Source organism: Misgurnus anguillicaudatus, chromosome 22 (genome assembly GCF_027580225.2).
Source record: "Misgurnus anguillicaudatus chromosome 22, ASM2758022v2, whole genome shotgun sequence".
In the NCBI taxonomy this organism is placed as follows: domain Eukaryota; kingdom Metazoa; phylum Chordata; class Actinopteri; order Cypriniformes; family Cobitidae; genus Misgurnus; species Misgurnus anguillicaudatus.
In genome coordinates, this window is record NC_073358.2 from 11,767,319 (window position 1) to 11,787,096 (window position 19,778).

General features: G+C 36.6%; 1 protein-coding gene across 1 annotated transcript; it reads right to left on the reverse strand.

Annotated features, from left to right (window-relative positions):
* Positions 1-617: 617 nt before the first annotated feature.
* Positions 618-19,328, reverse strand: tmem150ab (transmembrane protein 150Ab). Its single transcript, XM_055200932.2, has 8 exons — positions 19,209-19,328; positions 12,133-12,380; positions 10,917-10,964; positions 10,747-10,833; positions 10,559-10,626; positions 7,289-7,416; positions 7,028-7,205; positions 618-981 (listed from the first exon to the last, which is right to left on the reverse strand). The coding sequence occupies exons 2-8, from the start codon at positions 12,195-12,197 to the stop codon at positions 671-673; spliced, it is 885 nt and encodes a 294-aa protein (XP_055056907.1). The 5' UTR covers positions 12,198-12,380; positions 19,209-19,328; the 3' UTR covers positions 618-670.
* Positions 19,329-19,778: the final 450 nt, after the last annotated feature.

Below are 19,778 nucleotides of genomic sequence, written 5' to 3' on the forward strand. Positions count from 1 at the left end.
TACAGTATTTAACTGTCTCCATTTATAGACAATTTGTTTAAGTGTAGACTGATGGAGGTCTAAACATTTTGAGATTGTTTTGTATCCCTTTTCAGCCTTATGGAGTGCAACATCTCTTGATCAGATATCTTTATAAGAGCATGGTTCAGAAGAGCTGATGCTTTTTAAGGCCAACAATCTTAAAATGTGTGTCTTAATATCAATAAAAGTTGCACTAAACCACACATTTAAACTCATTTTTTTAATTGGACTCCAGTTTTCCAGCTTCTGACAAAATATCAGATAACAATTCACGGCAAATCACTGCAGAAAACCAGTCAACTCCTAGGGGTTCATATACTTTTTCTTGCCTGTGTGTGTGTGTGTGTGTGTGTGTGTGTGTGTGTGTGTGTGTGTGTGTGTGTGTGTGTGTTGGTTATGGTGCTGGTTATGGGGCTCTACAGGTTTATGTTGTTTTACAAAATGCAAAATACAGTCTCATGCAAAATCCCTTAGTTACGACCAGCTGGTCATTACTATTAGATTATAATCAACAAGCTTGCAAACTTGCTGTTATCATTCAAAGTAATATTATATTGCTTGTACCAGTTTCTAAAATAACTGAGACATGGGTGTAATAAGAAAAGGATTGATGTATTGAGGTCTGATAGAATACTGTTTCGCTTAAGACCTAAAGCATGGCAATGCTTTCTGGCGTACAGTTGAGGTGTGTGGAGGTGCTACTGCCTCCAGAAGACTTTAGGCTGCGGGCCCCACAACCCATTGCAACACCTTTCCCGATACCACCCATGATGACCCCTGAACTCGGATGGTGATGTTCACTGCGTTTCATTAAGGCTGCCATTATGGTATCGCTGTTGACAGTGCCAAACTCATAGGTGAAGGTGCCATAGTAGACCAAAACCAGCACAGTAAAGACCCATTCACAGATAGCCGCGGCATGTTGTAACACAAAGCTCTCATGGACAAAGAAGATTCCACCTTGGATAGGAAGGATGACGTTAAGGAATTGTAATAATCCAGTTGAAATGAATGACACATTTCTGTCAAAGCAACAGTCAGCACCTGACAAGGGCTGCGTTCAAAACAGCCTACTTTCATACTGTATATTAGGCAAAAAGCGGTAGGTGAGGTGAGTAGTATGTCCGAATTTATAGCATTTCAAAAACAGTAGGCGAAAAGTACCCAGATGACCTATTACTTCTGGTAAGATCCTGAAGTGTTCATTCGATGAACACTTTGCTATCCCGTGAGCCCTTGGGAGAGGACCTATCCAACGAAGATAATGATGGAGGGGCATTGTTTTCTTAAAAATACCCTGAAGATGGTCTTTTGACCAAAGCTTGGTGAGGTTATTAAAACCTGCTGCTAAAGGATTTAAGTGTGCAGACATCTTTATTTTTATAAAAAAAATGTCCAAAAGCGGAAACGCAGCTCTAATCTAATGCAAAAACATATATTAAACAGCTGTCTCTTGCGTTTAAAATAGCTTAACGTCATTCCAGTTAACGACTAACTTGTTGTTATAATAACGTATGCCACGTGATGTTTTAACATTGTGAAGGTAGTACATCTGAATTAATTTATACTATCCATATTCATACTATATAGAATGTACTGTTTTAACTATTGATGACTAGGGACTTAATCTAATTCAGTACCTACTGTCATAGTATGTGATTTGGGTAGCAGCCAAGGTCTTGATGGTACAATCAACAAACTGAAATAATCCTTATAGTAAACATTGTCGCTTTACGTGTTTGTTTTTAATAGGAGTAACACAGTTACTGTATGTACAGTAAATACTAGAGATTTACTGATCGATGGCTGATTTTACGCATGATCGGCCGGACCGGTAACCGGCCGGTCAGTCTCACAACATTCCAATTCCGCGCCAGTCCTTTTGTTGCCAGTTGCGCAAGCAATAATGTTACGGCAACACGCACACTCTCAGTGGAAGTAGCTCCTGACCCCTCCAAACGTGATCCATTTTACATAAAGATTGCAATTGGAACTGCCTGTGCAGTCGGCCCGTGCCTATATTGATTTCTATCCCGCATCCGCAAATGACACGTTGATATTATTCCACCAGTTCAACTACCCATGCGCAGGACTCTGATCAGGGGTGCGTTTTCCAAACAACAACAAAACTCGCTGCTGAACCACCATAGTACTATGAATAGTTTGAGAAACTAGCTTGTCACGACTGTTTCCAGAAAAAGTCACACTTTTTATAGTTTGGTCCTACAATTTATATGTAAAAATGTATTCATACTGACTAACATGAACCAAGAGAAAACATTACAGTCTACAGCCGCCAGAGCGCGCTATATGCTGCTCTTTTATTTTCATGATTCAGTGATGTTAAGCTTGGAAGCTTGGTGAACTTGATTCTAGTTGGCTTGTTATGTTAATTTAGCCTTTTCAGCCTCCCAGGTATGTTCTGTATGCTATTGTTTACGTTAGCTGAATAACTGTTAATATGTTACATTAAAGCCGCTCTATGCATTTTCGGCGTTTTTGTCAAACAGCGACCCCTAGAGTCGCTGGAGAATACTTGCAACTGTCGTAATTTCCCACTCCCACTCTAGTACACCTCAGAAGATAATGACCAGGTAATGTTTCACAATTTCATACAAATATTAGGCTACTGCATAGTCTACTAAACTACAGATGATGGTAATAGGATAATAAGAAGTTTATTCCAAGTGTAGAATGCATATAATAATAAAGTACCGCGTTTGCTGGCTTATAACGTTTTTACATGATTGCAGCTAAATCACAAGTAAACAGTGTATAGTCTATGTCTACTGTATCATTTCATTTGTGTTCTTGTAAACATTACAAAATGCCATGCCAAAGTTAATTGTGTACGTTGCATTATTTCATAACATTGTTCATTATAATGTCACTATACATGATTATTGCTATTTATCATAATAGTTTGCAAATTGTGCATGTTTACACTATTTTCAACCTCTAGACTTATTTATGTCCTGATAATTATGTGAGATATTGACAACTGTTGTCATGACAATCGCATGACATACTACAAGCAAGCGCAGCAACATACAACATAGACCGCAAACAAGTTTACAAATAAGAGATTTACTTACTAGTCCATCAACAAGATCGCCAGATAAGCATCCCATCCAGTGCTGTCTTTTAGCTCACGCCAACGAGTAAAAACCTGACCGAGTGGGACTCTTGTCTGGTTCCTAACGCGGTCAGATTCTCTTTTCCTTTTCCTACTCTCTTCCGAAGGCGCGTTCTTAACTTTAAAATTGTTTAGCCTCATGTTTCAAATTCGCTCGTGCAGTTGTTGTTATAGCCTTGATCGACTTCATGCAGCGCTGCAAGAACCGACAGCCGGATGATGTCAAAGTGCCATCTCGGATCATTCTCGTGGTACTTTGACGCCATCCGGCTGTCGGTTCTTGCAGCGGCACACGAAGTCGAACAAGCCTAACGTGTGTGACGTCGTTGCCGTAAAGCAAGTTGTGATTCTCGCGGGATTAAGTCAGGGGCGGTTCTCTCAAGCTTGCATTGCTGGCTTTGCTAGCAGCGTCCTCCCGGAGCTTCAACAGGAGGATGATTCGCCCTACTATGACTTTGTTTACCACCAAAATAACTGCATAGTGTGTCTTTAATATGTACGTACACCTCTTCTGCCTTTTGTTCTGTGTGCTATTGTTTAGTTGCATAACTTGCCTTCTCAGAATACATGTCTGTTCTTGGGCTAGGCTTTTGTGATTTTTTTTTTAAATAAATGCGACTTATAGTCCAGTGCAACTTATATGTTTTTTTTCCTCTTCAGTATAAGTATAAGTCGCATTTTTGACTGATGCGACTTATACTCACGAGCAACTTATAGTCCGGAAAATACGGTAACTTTGTCTGACATCCGTGGTTTGAACAATATTGGTTCAACAATATAGTTAAATCATGTCAAGTTTAGTACTAATTAATCTATCAGATCAATTTAATGTCCGATTATTGCTGTTAATAACGTATTGCATCTGACTGCTATTGTTGTCGTGTTTTAGTTGTGTTATTTCAAGATATTTTATTGATTTGCAAGTTTCATTCTTTGTCACTTATCCCAGGGATACCCCAGGGTCTTAAAAGGCAGAGTAGGCAGGTTTAAGTCTAAAAAAGTCTAAAACACCTTTTTTTCAAATTTGTTTAAACTGTCTTTATATACCAAAACATAAGGGTAACACTTTATTATAATGTTCATTAGTTAACATTAGTTAACTACATTAGTTAACATGAACTAATGATGAACTGCACTTATGCAGCATTTATTAATCTTTATTAAAGTTAATTTTAACAATTACTAATACTTTATTAAAATTTGGTTAACGTTAGTTAATGCACCGTGAACTAACATGAACAAACAATGAACAGCTTTATTTCTATTAACTAACATTAACAAAGATGAATAAATACTTTAACAAATGTATTGCTCATGGTTTGTTCATGTTGGATAATGCATTAACTAATGTTAACTAATGAACATTATAATAAAGTGTTACCAACATAAGTAAAATGTAAGTACTCTGAAAAAGAGAGTATAAAAATCGAGTGTCTGTAGACCTCTCACCACGTTTTAAACACAGCTAATTTTTCCATTTCCATTCACTTCACCCCCTCCCTTCTGGGTTTCTTCTAAAGCCACGCCCCAAAAACACATGAACACGCGACGCTGACCGGCTCTGCTGGGAGAAGCATTTACCTCAGACGAGCGAAGAGGAAGGAGCGCGGTGCATGTAGTAACATCATGTCACAATCACATGTAATAATACACCTAACTTTATCACTAGGGACGCACTCACATTATCCAAACCAAACCATGCCCCAGCGCGATTGTCACCCCTCCCTACTCCCTCAGGTGCACGCACTCACACTTTACTTTTAATCGATCCGAGTCCAGGCGCGCGTTCGTCATTAAGATGCGATTGTTTTGAAAAAAGCAGGAAGTAAAGCTCTCTCTTAACACTGGAACCCACCGTAATGATAAGTCTGTGTTTTTTATTTGGAGTCGTTTGGTGTGTGATTACAGACAGCCCTCTCACATGTCATCATATTGCTTAGTTGATCTGTCACGTGTGCAGCTCATACATTCATGTAACCCCGCTGCTCGCATCAAAAGGTTTTTACGGAGGCAGATGAAAGTGAGTGGTCACGCAACTGACGTCTTTACCTTTTGAATCGCGCTCATGCGCGATTGCGCTCACACCACAGCCTTCCGCGCCTGAGCCCAAGTGAACCACGCTAAGGCCCACCTCTGCAACCTGGCCGTGGCGCAATTAACCAATCCGCGCACGGGCGCAGAACAGAGCGATCACAATAGTCAAACAAACCAGGCTTTGGGGGTCAAACACGCCTTAGCGCGGTTTGGTTTGGATAGTGTGAGTGAGGCTTATGAATATAAACAAATACGATAGCTTTAAGTACTCACTATTAGGCTAGCATATCGATACTGGTAAAGTTTAAAATATATTTTGTTTGATTCGGTAACAAACGAGCTAGTTATATTTATAACACAAAGCTAAAAACAGGTTGCATTGATACAACTTTTTTATTACCATCAGTTACACTGTGATGAAGGTGAATTTCGTGGAAGATTCATAATATATACAGTGTTTTGCATGTAAGAGTTTCCGTGATGAAAGCATTATTGACTCTGATGAGGATTACACTCCGGAGACAATACCGCTACCACATCGTCGACTCGAGGAAAAGCCACGTGATATTTAACTCTTGTTTGATTTCTTCGTTTATTCCTTTTTGCCCCATTTGCCTTCGCTGACTGCATATGCAGGTACTGTGAGTTCTGAATGCTCTTTCTCTGCGGTAGTTTTGCTCTTCCTAGAGTGCCTCATGCACGTTCAAATCAATCAGGTGTGCGCATGTGTGGGCAGATCCCGTAGCAACAGGGGTGGTGCCATGGTCGCAAGAGAGAGTGATAGTTGTTTAGTCAATCTTTAGTTTAGTCCCGAATGGAAATAATTAGCTGTGTTTAAAACAGTTGTGAAAGGTCTACAGACACTCGACTTTTATACTCTCTTTTTCAGAGTACTTACATTTTAATTATGTATTGGTATATAAAGACAGTTTAAACAAATTTGTAAAAATGTTTTTTAGATAATTCCTGCCTATCCTGCCTTTAAAGCTCGTAGCTCTGTGCACATGCACATTTTTAAAAAATGACAAACTAAATGCTTACAAACTAATTGCATGAAATAGACATTGTATTTATTTAAAATGACGGATATAGAATGCACTGCATGTTGCTTGCTTATTTTGTTCGACAGCATGATCAATCTAAGTCTACAGCAGTGGCAAGGCCAGAAATGTTAAACTGAGTACACCTTGATGAAATAGTGTGGACCTTAGTTCCTTCTCTCAAATTACATAATTTTACATAGTAGGCTAGTGGTTAAAGGCGGAGTCCATGATGTTTGAAAGCCAATGTTGATATTTGAAATCACCTAAACAAACACGCCCCTACCCCAATAGAATCTGGACCTTCTGTTTATAGACCCGCCCCACACATACGCAACCCGGCAAGGATGTCGGTTAGTAGACACGCTCCTTACTGCTTATTGGCTATAAGTGTGTTTTGGTAGTCGGCCCGTCTCCTTTTCCAAAGCGTTTTTCAAACATTGTGGACTCCGCCTTTAAACGGATTACATTACGTTATTTAAGTCATTGATTAAATAATTTTCGGATCAACAACAAAAAATGGAAATGTCTTCTTCATTCTATAAATTAAATATAATTATTCTTTTTAAAGCTACAGACGTGATTTTCTTGTGCTGCCTCTCAATGGAGACCACAACTTAAACTGCCGCTTTCTTGCCCGGTAGATCACTTAGTCTGATAGTCTGAAAACTATCAATAGCAGTGCTCAATAATATCTTTTGTTTATACCACAGCTCACAACCCCATACTCATTATTGTATACAACACAAATGACAACTGCAATTCATAAACACTCATGAATTCTTGGTAAGGATACTGAGAACAAGTGATATCAGAGCTCCAGCTGAAAGAGCGACACGCACATGAGCCATCCAGTAGTCCAGCATGGTCTCTGCTATACGGTACGTCAAAACACACTGCAGGCACACAAACAGCAGACCTGCTGGAAACGCCACACCAGCTCCCACATAATGAAGAGTCTTGGCATGATCAACCTAAAATACAACAAAGAGTGGAACTATAATATAATTTACTGTTTTATATCATGAGCTAAGGCCATAAGTTCAGATTTGCTGACCTGAAAGTTGCCCACCATGACCAGACCAAGGGCATTAATGCACCCAGACACCAAAGCACTTGTGTTGGTCCAACAGTGATGGCTATGCTCAATCACTTGAGCATAACGCAGCATGCACACCATAACCACTGCAGGGACAGAATGTAAGGAAGGAAGGAGAAAGGGAACAATAAATACGGTAAGACTATCATGCTGGGAATATTGTACTAATTACATTTATTTAGTCAGAACATATGTTCATCTGTCTAGAAAGATTAGGTTAAAATGACTATAGTCATTGTGAAGGAAAATATATTTTATAAACACAAATACACTTCATAAATAGAAATATAATAAAAATATACACAAAATATATGCCAAAATTGAAAATTCAATAAAAACTTGAGAAACCTAAAAATCAGATATGGGACCAAGTCACACAAGTCTCAAGTAAGTCTCAAGTCTGAACCTTCAAGTCTCAAGTAAGTCCCAAGTATTTTTTTTCTTGGTCAAGTCACAGGCTATATCAAGTCAAGTCAAGTCCTGTAGTAGGTCAAGTCAAGTCACCTTATTATTGCAATTTTACCTGCAGAATCTGATCTTAATAAAGTGAAAAGACAAGATATAAGTAACTGTCAGTAAATTACAATAATTTGGATTTGCATCGTAAATACTCATGTTCAGTATAATAGTGGGTTAAGCCATGACGCGTTGGCTCCATATTGCTGCAAAAGTTAATTACAATATAATAAATTACCTGCAGAATCTGATCTTAATAAAGTGAAAAGACAAGATATAAGTAACTGTCAGTAAATTACAATAATTTGGATTTGGATTTATAACTCGTCTTATTACCTTAACTAAGAATTGTTGATACATCCCTCCACCATCTGTGCGCGTGCACGCAAGCGCTGAAGCGTGCTGCGACACTTCGATAGCATTTAGCTTAGCCCCATTCACTCAATGGAACCACTCAGAGACAAAGCCAGAAGTGACCAAAAACATCAACGTTTTTCCTATTTAAGACGAGTAGTTATACGAGCAAGTTTGGTGGTACAAAATAAATCGTAGCGCTTTTCTAAGCGGATTTAAAAGAGGAACTATATTTTATGGCGTAATAGCACTTTTGGGAGTACTTCGACTCGCCTGAAAAGTCCGCTCCCCTTCTCCCTCTCATAATGGGAGAGGGAGGGTGTTACTGCGCCGAGTTGAAGTACTCCCAAAAGTGCTACCACGCCACAAAATATAGTTCCTCTTCCAAATCCGCCCAGAAAAGCGCCACACCTTACCCCGTACCACCAAACTTGCTCGTACAACCACTCGTCCCAATCAGGAAAAACGTTGATGTGTTTGGTCATTTCTGGCTTTGTCTCTGATTGGTACCATTGAGTGAATGGGGCTAAGCTAAATGCTATCGAAGTGTCGCAGCGCGCTCCAGCACTTACGTGCATGCACACAGATGATAGAGGGATGTATCAACTCTTCTTAGTTAAGGTAATAACATAGTTTAATATTGAAAATGAGTAGACTATTCCTTTAAGAACACCCCTTCAAGTAAAGTGTTACGTTTAATCTTTTTGAAAGGAACAGATATTGCTAAAATCAAGTATCACAGTGACCACTTCATCAAGTTAACCTCATGTTAACACTTGATATATTAAAGGGGCCATGGCACAAGACTTTTGTTAAGATGTCAAATAAATCTTTGGTTTCCCCAGAGCACATATGTGAAGTTTTAGCCTTAAAATACCATATAAATAATTTATTATATTATGTTAAAATTGCCACTTTGTAGGTGTGTGCAAAAATGTGCCGTTTTGGGTGTGTCCTTTAAAATTCAAACACTGACCACAATGATGGTGGTTTGTTGCAATTCAAACTCAATTGTGCTTTTCTCTGCACTAAATGGCAGTGCTGTGGTTGGATAGTGCAGATTAAGGGGTGGTATTATTATAATAAGAGCTCCTTATGACATCATAAGGAGAGCCAAATTTCAACAACCTATTTTTCATGTGCTTGTAGAGAATGGTTTACCGAAACTAAGTTACTGGGTTGATCTTCTTCACATTTTCTAGGTTGATAGAAAAAGTCAGATTTTCATGCCCTTTAATCAATGTATTAACCAGCGGTTCTGATGAATTTGTAAGAAACGTAAAGGCAATTGCTCAGATGTAAGAGCACGACCACAAAGGTTTATAATCACACAAGTATTAGGATTGAAATATGTCAAAAATGAATGCAAAGAAAAAATATTCTGTTAAATAAATGCACGTGGATATGACAAAAATCCATTCTGGGTCTCACAATCATCTTCCAACATAGATGTAACTCCCTACAAATGAATATGCAACACCATCATTTACAGGATCCTCCGTAAAATGATATCAAATTGGCTTTACAAGGTTGGAATGTTAGTGTAATATATAAAATATATAAGTAGTAAGTCAAAATGACTTGCACTGGCAATTTGATTATAACTTAGACTAATTTTTTTGTACAGTATACGTAATAAAAATGTGCGCAATGAATAAATGTACTAAATTAACTACAACATAGTTAAACACCACTACTAAAATGGGGAGGAGACAGCAAGAAACTGAGTTTACAGAATTAAACCTGCTCCCGACCAGGTTAGGTTTACAGACCAAGTTACCCTGGAAACAGACTCGGAGTATAAGAGTTATCTTTCTTTCTGAAACAGGCATGATTTACCCCACTGTCTCATGTTTAACATACCTCCCATTCTGAAACGGAAAACCCAGAGTTTCCCTCATTTCGGGGAACATACTCAGAGTTTTCACCTAACCTCCTTTCTGAAACAGGCCCCTGATTTAACTTATCAGCTTACCATGGCTGCTAGTCCCTTTGTTGAAAAACAGGTCGCAACAAAAACTTTTGAATCTGTCTTTATGGACCAACTGATTTCTGAACAGCATCTAAACAGCATACTGAGTAACTCTAAGAGAGACGGTGGATGGCATTCAAAGCCACTTGGCCATGATGGAATCCCTACATTTGTCAATGAAATTATCAACTTCATTTTATTTTTCAATTTGACAGGGATGATGCCTTATCACCCTTAAAATGAAAATAATTTTTTTTCATTTTATTTTCAACTTGGGCACATATTTTGCAAGTTTTTTATAATGAAATTAATCTGGTTTTAATTTGTATCATTTAAATGATTTTTTTATAATGAAATTAATCTGGTTTTAATTTGTATCATTTAAATGATTTATTTCAAATTGGCAGAAAATATCTTCCACACATGATTGATTACGTTATTCTTACCCATGAAAGCCCCAACATTGCCAATCAAACTGAAGAGGCAGCTCTCTGGTGGATAGCAACCACATTTACTGTCAAAGAAAACAAAATAAAATCATAACAAGTGGGTGCAAAGCAGCACAAGTAAAAGAAGAATCGCATTATAGTCATTCTGTGGTATGCCTGAGAAATGTACAGCAACAAACAATCACCTGATAAGCGGGATGTCTTGAAGAGTGCAGCAGGTCTTTGGAAAGCCCCTCTTCGCTGTTTCCTCTGTACATGTCAAATTGTATGACCTACAATACACAAAACTAACCATATAATACTGAAGTATAAAATACACATGACGACTCTGATTAAGATTTGGCATTCAACTTACCAGTTCTCAACGGGACAGACATGATGGTTCATTACTGCCATGGCATAACTACAGATCAGACATAAATGATGAGGAATGTTAAAGTTAGTGCTATATTGTGATTTCAGCTCATGTGGAACTGAACCAACAATGTTTGAGCTAGTAGTAGTCTAGCTTCTTATCTATTGGACCAACACCAGCTACAAAAAAATGCTGTTCTGGTACAATAGTACAATGATGTATCGGACAGTCCCTTACAAAATAGTTTCATTTTAGTAACCTTTTTTTTTTTTGTAGTAAAATCAAAGTAGCCACAAATTTACTATGGTATCACCACAATATACCTAGTGTACAGGAATATATACCATGGTACTAAAACAATTTTCATGGTATTTCAGGGAACTCTAAAAAATTATTTGTACCAATGAATTAAAGATATTAGTTTAGGTTGAAATAATCATGTTGGTACCATGATACCTTAACAAAAAGCCATGATATGTTAATTATTAAAAAGTGCCCCGGTTATAAACACATGTATGGTTTAATAACACTGGGATTGAAAATATGAATGTAAAAATAAAAACAGTACAAATGTCATAGTTTAACTAAACTTTAAAAAAAATAAATAATCTGAGGCTAATGGAAACCTATTCTATTACCGCTGCAACAAGGTAAACATGATCAAAACAAGGCTTCAATCAGTAGATTATAAAATTATGTAAAACAAAAGATGAGAGTTATAAACGCACACAGACAGCAGGTGGAGGTATATGGTAACATAAATAAAGAATAATACAAAAAACATACTAATATAAGGTAGATCAAAATAAAGGCGATCTAAGAGGTAAGAATGTGTGACTGGGAAACAAAAAATTCTCACAGAAAAAACTATAGAAGCTACCATAGTATTTACTATAGTAAACTGTTGTAATATTTTTTAACAAAATGGCGGCCTCCAAAGGTTAAAATGAGTATTACATGGTGGGGTTTTAAAGTAATTAAAATATTTTATGTGTTTCTATCAATGAATTTTAGTACTTGACGGCAAATATAAAGTTTTAAAGCATACAAGTCTTTATAGTTGGGGTATCTATTAATAGGGATGTATAATTTTTTGATCACAGCTTTATAAAAAATATTTACTGTTTTACTCCCTAGTAAACATGTATGTACTTTTACACAAACATCATCCCACTTTTGACATTTGAATATCACAATATTTTAAAAAAATATTTACACAATCCATATCCCAGTGATGGAGAAGGCAGACAGGCTGACAGGCAAAACAATCCAGGCAGTCATTGGTCAGTCTGTGCAAGGCCTGCGACCCCAGCATGAGGGTGTGCAGGACTGGGGTTATGGAAACACGATGAAAGACCCCAGCAGGTGAAGCCATGCAGTGCAGGGATGTGAGGACCAGCGGGGCAAAGCGATGCTCCTTTGGCTACATCTGTAGTCCCTCCGATTCTCAACAGCTAATGGAAACTAGTGATGAAAAAGTGACATTGTTAAAGGAATAGCTCTCCCAAAAGTGAAATATGTCATTATTTACTCAGGATGTACTAGTACAGTACGGAGTGATCACACTGGTCAAAAGAACTAGACTTTGGGGGTCAAACATACTTGGGTTCGGATATGGTTTGGTTTGCATAGTGTAAATACACCCAAAGAGAGGTCTGCATTCCCGCGACTCTCCCACAGGATCAGATAATAATTCTTGCGGCGCGGGTAGGCGATTTGGCAAAAAATTTAATTTAGATTTTTTCCAGAACATTTGACTGATTCACAATTCGATTTACGTTTTTTTTACTAGTCAACTTAAAACATAAGTACAACAATCTTGCAGTAACATTCTCTCTCCAATAACATTCTTTTTTATAAGATGCAAAAACATCTGGTAAAAGAAACTTAGGGCCCTATCATACACCTGGTGCAATTTTTTAAGGCAACTAAAATAGACTACGCAATAAATAAATCAGCTTCTATTTTTGTCCACCAATCCAGTGGCCAATTTGAGTGACATTTCATTTAGTGTTCCTGTGGTATTTTTTCTCTATTCTCCTGACAGTACATCATATGTTGACATAATAAATACAAATTTGATGACAACATTTTTAATAGCGAACATTTTATATTTCTTATATACCTTATATATCTCTCTCTTTCAGTTAGAGACATTTAATTGTGAGTTTCTGAAAACAAGACAAATGTTGCGTGATCCGTCGTGTCGGGAGGAAAAAAGTCCCTTGCAGTAGCGGTCCCCAAATGCATCGGATTTGCTGAATAATCTGCGACAGTAACGATAACAATAACAATTGTTCATCGGCAAAAATTCCGACCAATAGTTTTCTGATTGCGTTTGTTGCAGACATAACAGGGAAGACAGCAGGGAAGCTCTCCTACTGCTCTGCATTACAAAGTAATAAAAAAAATTAAAACTAACACTATTAACACCTTGTGTTGATTGTTTTGACATGTGATGTGATCCTACGCACTGCAGGGATCAGGGGCCCATTTCAGAAAGGTGGTTAAGTGAAAACTCTGAGTATGTTAACCCTGAAATGAGGGAAACTCTGAGTTTTCCGTTTCAAAAATGGAGGTAGGTTAAACCTGAGACAGCAGGGTAAGTCAAGCCTGTTTCAGAAGGAGTGGTAACTTATACTCAGGGTCTGTTTCCGGGGTAACTTACTCTCTGAACCTAACCTGGTCGGGAGCAGGTTTCTTGTGGTCTCCTCCCCTTTTTTAAAGGAGTAGCGGTGTTTAATCTTGTTAGTTGCTTTAGTACATTCATTCATTGCGCACATTTTTATTATGTACACTGTAAAATATTGTTAGCTGTCTTTAAGTTGTAATTAAATTGCCAGTGCAAACCATTTTAACTTACTACTTTATAATTTTAAATATTACACTAAACTTTCAACTAAAAAATTACAACAGTATATTGAAATGACTTGTAAAGCTAATATGATATACTTAGGTGCATAGACTGTCTAAGTGACTAAAATGTCATGTACTTTTATAGAGGATCCTGTAGATGATAATGTTGCATTCATTTGTAGAAAGTTACATTTATGTCGCAAGAGGATTTTGAGACCCCGAGTGTTTTTTGTCATATCCACTTGCATTTATGTGAACGGAATTATAATTTTTTGCAGTCATTTTATATAAATATCCTTATATGACTAATATCAGTCTTTGTGGCCATACTCTTATATCTGAACAGTTGCCTTATGTTTCTTATGAATCCAGTCATTATTGCTGGCCTCGTGGATAGTGCTGTGTGCAGTGGTTTGGGCTGACATACTCTTGGCGATCTGAGTTCGAATACCGCCTTGGGGTATTTCTGTTTTTTCATGACAAGTTCGTATTTTGTCTAATTTCATTTTTAGCTGAGCTGCTGTCATCTTTTTGTCCATGGGATTACATCTGCATGAATACCCTGCTGAAAAAACCAGCATCAAACCAGCATGGGAATTATGCTGGTCTAAGCAGGTTTGATGCTGGTTTAGCTGGTGTTCACCAGCATACCAGCACCAAAACACAACATGCTGGTCTTGCAGATATGACCAGCATGGGATGCTGGTGCTAATGCTGGTTTGGTGCTGGTTTAGCTGGTGCTAATGCTGGTTTGGTGCTGGTTTAGCTGGTGCTGGTGCTGGTTTAGCTGGTGTTCACTGGCAAACCAGCACCAAAACACAACATATGCTGGTCTTGCTGGTATGCTGTTTTTTCAGCAGGGTATAATAACAGTCCTCAGTTTATTTCTGATATTTTAACAGTGATGAAAAATTAATTATAAAACGGCTCGTTCTGGTTCTTCATTCTGATTGGTTGAAACGCGTTCTAAGCCGTGATAAAATACCCCAGTAAACCCACGGTTCCGACCGCATCACAAGTATCACTGCGCCACTGTTGCTGCGTACTGATTTATGAAAATAAATACCACGGTCTTTAATCATATTTAAATGTTTTTACATTTGCACAATTATGGCGATATCCAGATAAATGTCATAGATATTGTTGAGTCATTTCGTCAATAAAGAGAAAACGTTCTCTGGGTTGTTTTTGTATTAAATGGATGTTTCCGCTATTGTCCACTAGATGGCAATCTTACCCAACTTAAACACTGATGCATTTACTCAACACAACAGCGTTGTGGTGGATTTAGCGTAACGTGTGAGTTTTGATGGCTCTGAATCTGATCTCTTACAAAGGTTCTTCACAAAAATGGAATTATCTCCGCTTTTGAAAATTTGAGAGGTGATGATAAGAGAACAAATGAAGGTAGGATGAAACGTTTTGTTGTTGTTGTTGTTGTTGGAAAGCGGATGGTCTGTTCTTTCATTTGATATTTTATGTTTATTTAAAGAAGATCGTTTTTCTGTTAGGCATTAAACTAAAACTGGGTCGGGCAACTTAAATAAAAAACACTGACGGGGAAAGAGTTAAGCATGCTTCCAAGCATATTTGATCATCACTTCAACAGTTGTACGATATAAATGTTAATGTATATTTTAGATGAATGTCGATTTATAAAAATAAACACCACAGTCTTAAATTATATTTTAATTGTGTCTTTGCTGCGTCTGTGTTGCTTGAGAATTGTGCCTTGTTGCAGCCACACTTGATTCTGAGGAACTACTTTGTTTGGCGGAAGAGCAATATTTGTACTAATATAATTATAACTTATTTGTGTTTCATTTTGTGAAACCCTGCTATGCATATGAAGTAACCGTTTTATAAACGCAATAAACCCCCGCAAAGCAGTGGGGTTAGATTGCATTTTATAACAGCTAAGGGGGTTTTAACAACGCCCCTTAGCTGTTATAAAATGCACTGGTAGCCCACCTCTTCTTGGGGTTTATTGCTTTAATGTACACATTTTCTAGAGTAGCAATTTACAACAACAACTTTTTTCTTTAAAATATATGCTTGTAGTTGCTGTACACTTGCAGAAACACCTTAAGTTTTAGTAGTAAAAAGGATTTAGACCTCTTTGTGCTGTTGCCATGGTGAATCATAATATCGGGGCTCCATTGATGATGGCTTTTCATAGTGGTTGTGCACGCGCTTAACTCTGAAGAGTCAACCTACTCAGAGTCGACTGAACTAACTCAGATCAGCTATTCTTTAACCGAAAACTCAGAGTTTCCTATCTCAGAGTAAGTAAACTCAGAGTTCAAGTTTTAACTCTGAGTTGGTTGAATCTCCTTATTGAAACAGGCCCCAGGTGATGCAAAGCACGTGGAGGTAAAATCAAGTAAAAAAAGTACAGTACACTACAGTTTATGTTGTCATATTATCTATTACAAATTATATACCCGTATAAGTAAAAAAAGATTAGATGCTGCATTAGTTGTATATGTTTTCCAACAAGGCTGAGATGATGCTAACCTTAATAGGCTACTTTAAACGTAAAAAAACAACAACAACCCCCAAATACGAAACAATGTGTACATGTCTTGATTGTTGCTGCGTTTTGCCTTAGTTAATACCATTCACATTGGAATGTTGGTAATAGGCTATACAATCAATATTTAAAGCATCCGATTAGAGAATGTCATTTAGCCTTCATGAAGACGAGAGAAAAGTACAGACAGTTAACTCTTTCCCCACCATTGACGAGTTTTTCCTGCCAATCCATATTTCCGCTATTATCCATCATGTGGCTCTCATACACACCTTATAAAACGTGGAAGCGGTGGGAGCGGGTGAGAACAGAGTCTTAGTAGCCTTAGGGCAACAGTAAGAACTTCATGTATGTTTTGATCATTGCTCTGAATTTGATCTCTATCAAAAGTACTTCACAAAAATGCAATTATCTCAGCTCAAAATTTTTTATTTTTGAAGAAACCTACCCATATTTGAGAGGTGATAAAAGAGAACAAATGAAGGTAGGATGAAACTTTTTTTTAAAGCAGATGGTCTGTTTTTTCATTTGATATATTTTATGTTTATATATTTATAGAAGAACATTTTCTGGGAGGCATTAAACTTTTGTGAAAATCATAAAAACAGACATAGCATGCTGTAGTTTTATGATAAACTTCACAAGGTAGCATGCCCGACTAAAATAAAAAATTCGCTCTGTAAATACGTTTAAGCCACCTTTCCACTGCACACGACAAACGACGGCCATTAAACCAGAAGTCATTCATTTCCTGTGGAGAGTCGCAAAAGGGGCTGCGGATGCGTACATTTTGGATCCGTTTTGAGCGTTGGATCTGTTAAAAAACTTTTGCGACAACACCGCATACGATATGCCGACCAGAACTGATGTATTTCATTGTATTCCAATCATAAACTGTGTGTGAGGTGAAAATTATTAATAATTTTTGTTTAACTTTATTAGTAACACTTGAATCCTTAAAAAAAACTTTTGATTACTAATAAGTAATACATTATTCATTTAATTTGTGTACGTTATTATTTTAATCTTGTCTTCATATGCTCTCTCCAAAAATATTGGCAATCTTTGTCATATAGACGGTTTCATCGAACGCACGTGTGCTGACCCGATACACGTCTGGATCCGAACTTTCGTTTTTTTAATGGTCTGACTAGTTGCTAAACTGATCTCTTGAACAAATGCCTCGTCGAAAATAACAAATGTTTTGATTTCCTAGGTAATCTATGTGTTGTTTTTTTGCTTGTTATATAAATAAACTACATTTAAAGAACTTTGTTGTTATTTATTCTTAGCGGAGTTTACCAGAAGTTACCTGCGGACCACGACAGCCACTTGTTTATGTTGTTACTGCTGAAACCGTCTATATGCATAGCTGTTTATTGTTTCATTCATTTGAATTCATTTATTTATTCCACCATGGTAAATATATTAGAATGAAGCCTCTTGCGCTGGATTGAGCTTCTCTCCCATATACGATTCAACTGAAACTTCATTACGACTGCCATTAGGGGGCGAACTCCGACTGTCGTTTCCGTATTCCGTTTAGACCGCTCATTTGCGTACTGACATCCCAGGTCAAAAAGACGTAGTATTTAATGTATTAAAAATATATTTAAAATACAAATACTATGTTTACAATACATTTATATTTCCAACATACTTATTTGAAGTGTGTCCAAAATGTGTTAAATTGCATTTTAACATATTTTTTTAAAGTATACTAGAAGTACATTGGTAGTAAATACATGCTTGATTACATTTTAAAGAAACATGCTAAACTTAAGAATATTTTTAATGTATTTATATTACGATTTCTAGAAGTATGCTGGTAATAAATATATGCATAATTACACTTTTAAGAAATATGCTAAACACAAATGTACTAGTATATTTGGAGAAAACATTCCTTTTTTCAAAACATGATTCATTCATTAATAAGCTAACATTGAAATTTCCTCAAACATTAACATCATATCATTCCAAGTGCATAATAAACAAATTTTCCAAACATGAACAAACAATTAAAAGCTTTATTTCTATTAACTAACATTAACAAAGATTAATAAATACTGTAACAAATGTATTGCTTATGGTTTGTTCATGTTAGTTAAATAACTTATGTTAACTAATGTAGCCTAAAGTGTTACCGTTAAATCTCATTGGTTCTTGCATGTCCACTGAAGAAATAAGACAAATAATCACGAGACACACGAGAACCAATGATATTTGACAATATTAACAGTTTGCCAATGCAGGCTTCCATATAAGAACAACATGATGGAATTTTAATATAAAATTATTTTGTGTTCAACAACTAAATGAAGTCATATACATCTAGGATTAAGCGAGTACATTTTAAGAGATCAAATCGATAATAAATAAAAATATGAAAATTTGATGAGGTACCAATAAACTAGCTTGGTATACCCGAATGTTTTTTTTTTACTTTGTTAATCTATAAAAATATATAAAAAATATTATGAACTAGTCTTTAATACAGCAAAGTAAATATTACCATATTACATTAAAACCAAAACACACAAAGTGAGATGAACTAAGCGGTATTAATCTCCCCTTCAAATGACAAAACTATATGTAAACGACAAGACAAGCCGGGTAAACGTATAAAGTTATAATTACATATGCAAAATGCAAGTTAAAATAGTTTTGCATAATTTTTTTAAATTGTTTTAAAAAGAACAGATCCGCAACATAAGATAGCTCACACGCTATCCATGGGATGCTATTTAAGTAAACAACTTTTAAAACGATGAAAACATTATTATTTATGTATTGGTTGATCTACACACGCGCCATAGCTGTTTGTATCGCTGGAGGAATAACGTACGTTATCGTGTTATTATTGAGAAGGTATGTTTTAATATGAAAAAACCTGATCTTACCGCAGGCCCCGCGGCTCGCGAGCGGATGCTGCTGCTGTATCCCTGTGACTCCGTAAAAGCTCCTGCATCTCAAGCTGATGTACAACCAGCCTTGATCAACAGGCGGCGCCCTCATCCTGATCTTCGTCATGAGCCAAATAATTTCCTTTCTATTTTTGGATTTAATTTATCTCAGATTTTCAACAAAAATACACCCCATCCTACTCTTGGCTAACAAGTTTTTCTGCAGCATATTTCTTATCTTTGTAGTATCAACATCTACTAGTATGCACTTATGAATGTAAGGTGAAGTCATCTAAAATGGGCCGATTTTTGGTTCATATAAAAAATCATATAAAATTGAATTAAATGGCCACAACAACAAATTATGTTTTGTTTTGTTATATCTGTATTGGTTATAAAAATCCACTGAATAAATAAATCAACAAACAATCCATTTCAAAACAAAGATAAGCTATACAATGAATGCATGTGTATGTATGTTTTTTATTTATAATAATGTTTTTGAGATGTGTTACAAACATTTGATTAATACTTCTGATATGTGTATTTATAAACATGAGACATTAC

What these genes read in the sequence shown, in the direction of transcription:
- tmem150ab (XM_055200932.2), bottom strand. Translation starts at nt 12,197, where the DNA reads ATGACTGCCTGGATTGTTTTGCCTGTCAGCCTGTCTGCCTTCTCCATC. An exon ending in GTCTGTCCCGTTGAGAACTG is followed by an intron (nt 10,834 to 10,916) that starts GTAAGTTGAATG and finishes TGTGTATTGTAG; the next exon opens with GTCATACAATTTGACATGTA. An exon ending in CAAGACATCCCGCTTATCAG is followed by an intron (nt 10,627 to 10,746) that starts GTGATTGTTTGT and finishes TTTCTTTGACAG; the next exon opens with TAAATGTGGTTGCTATCCAC.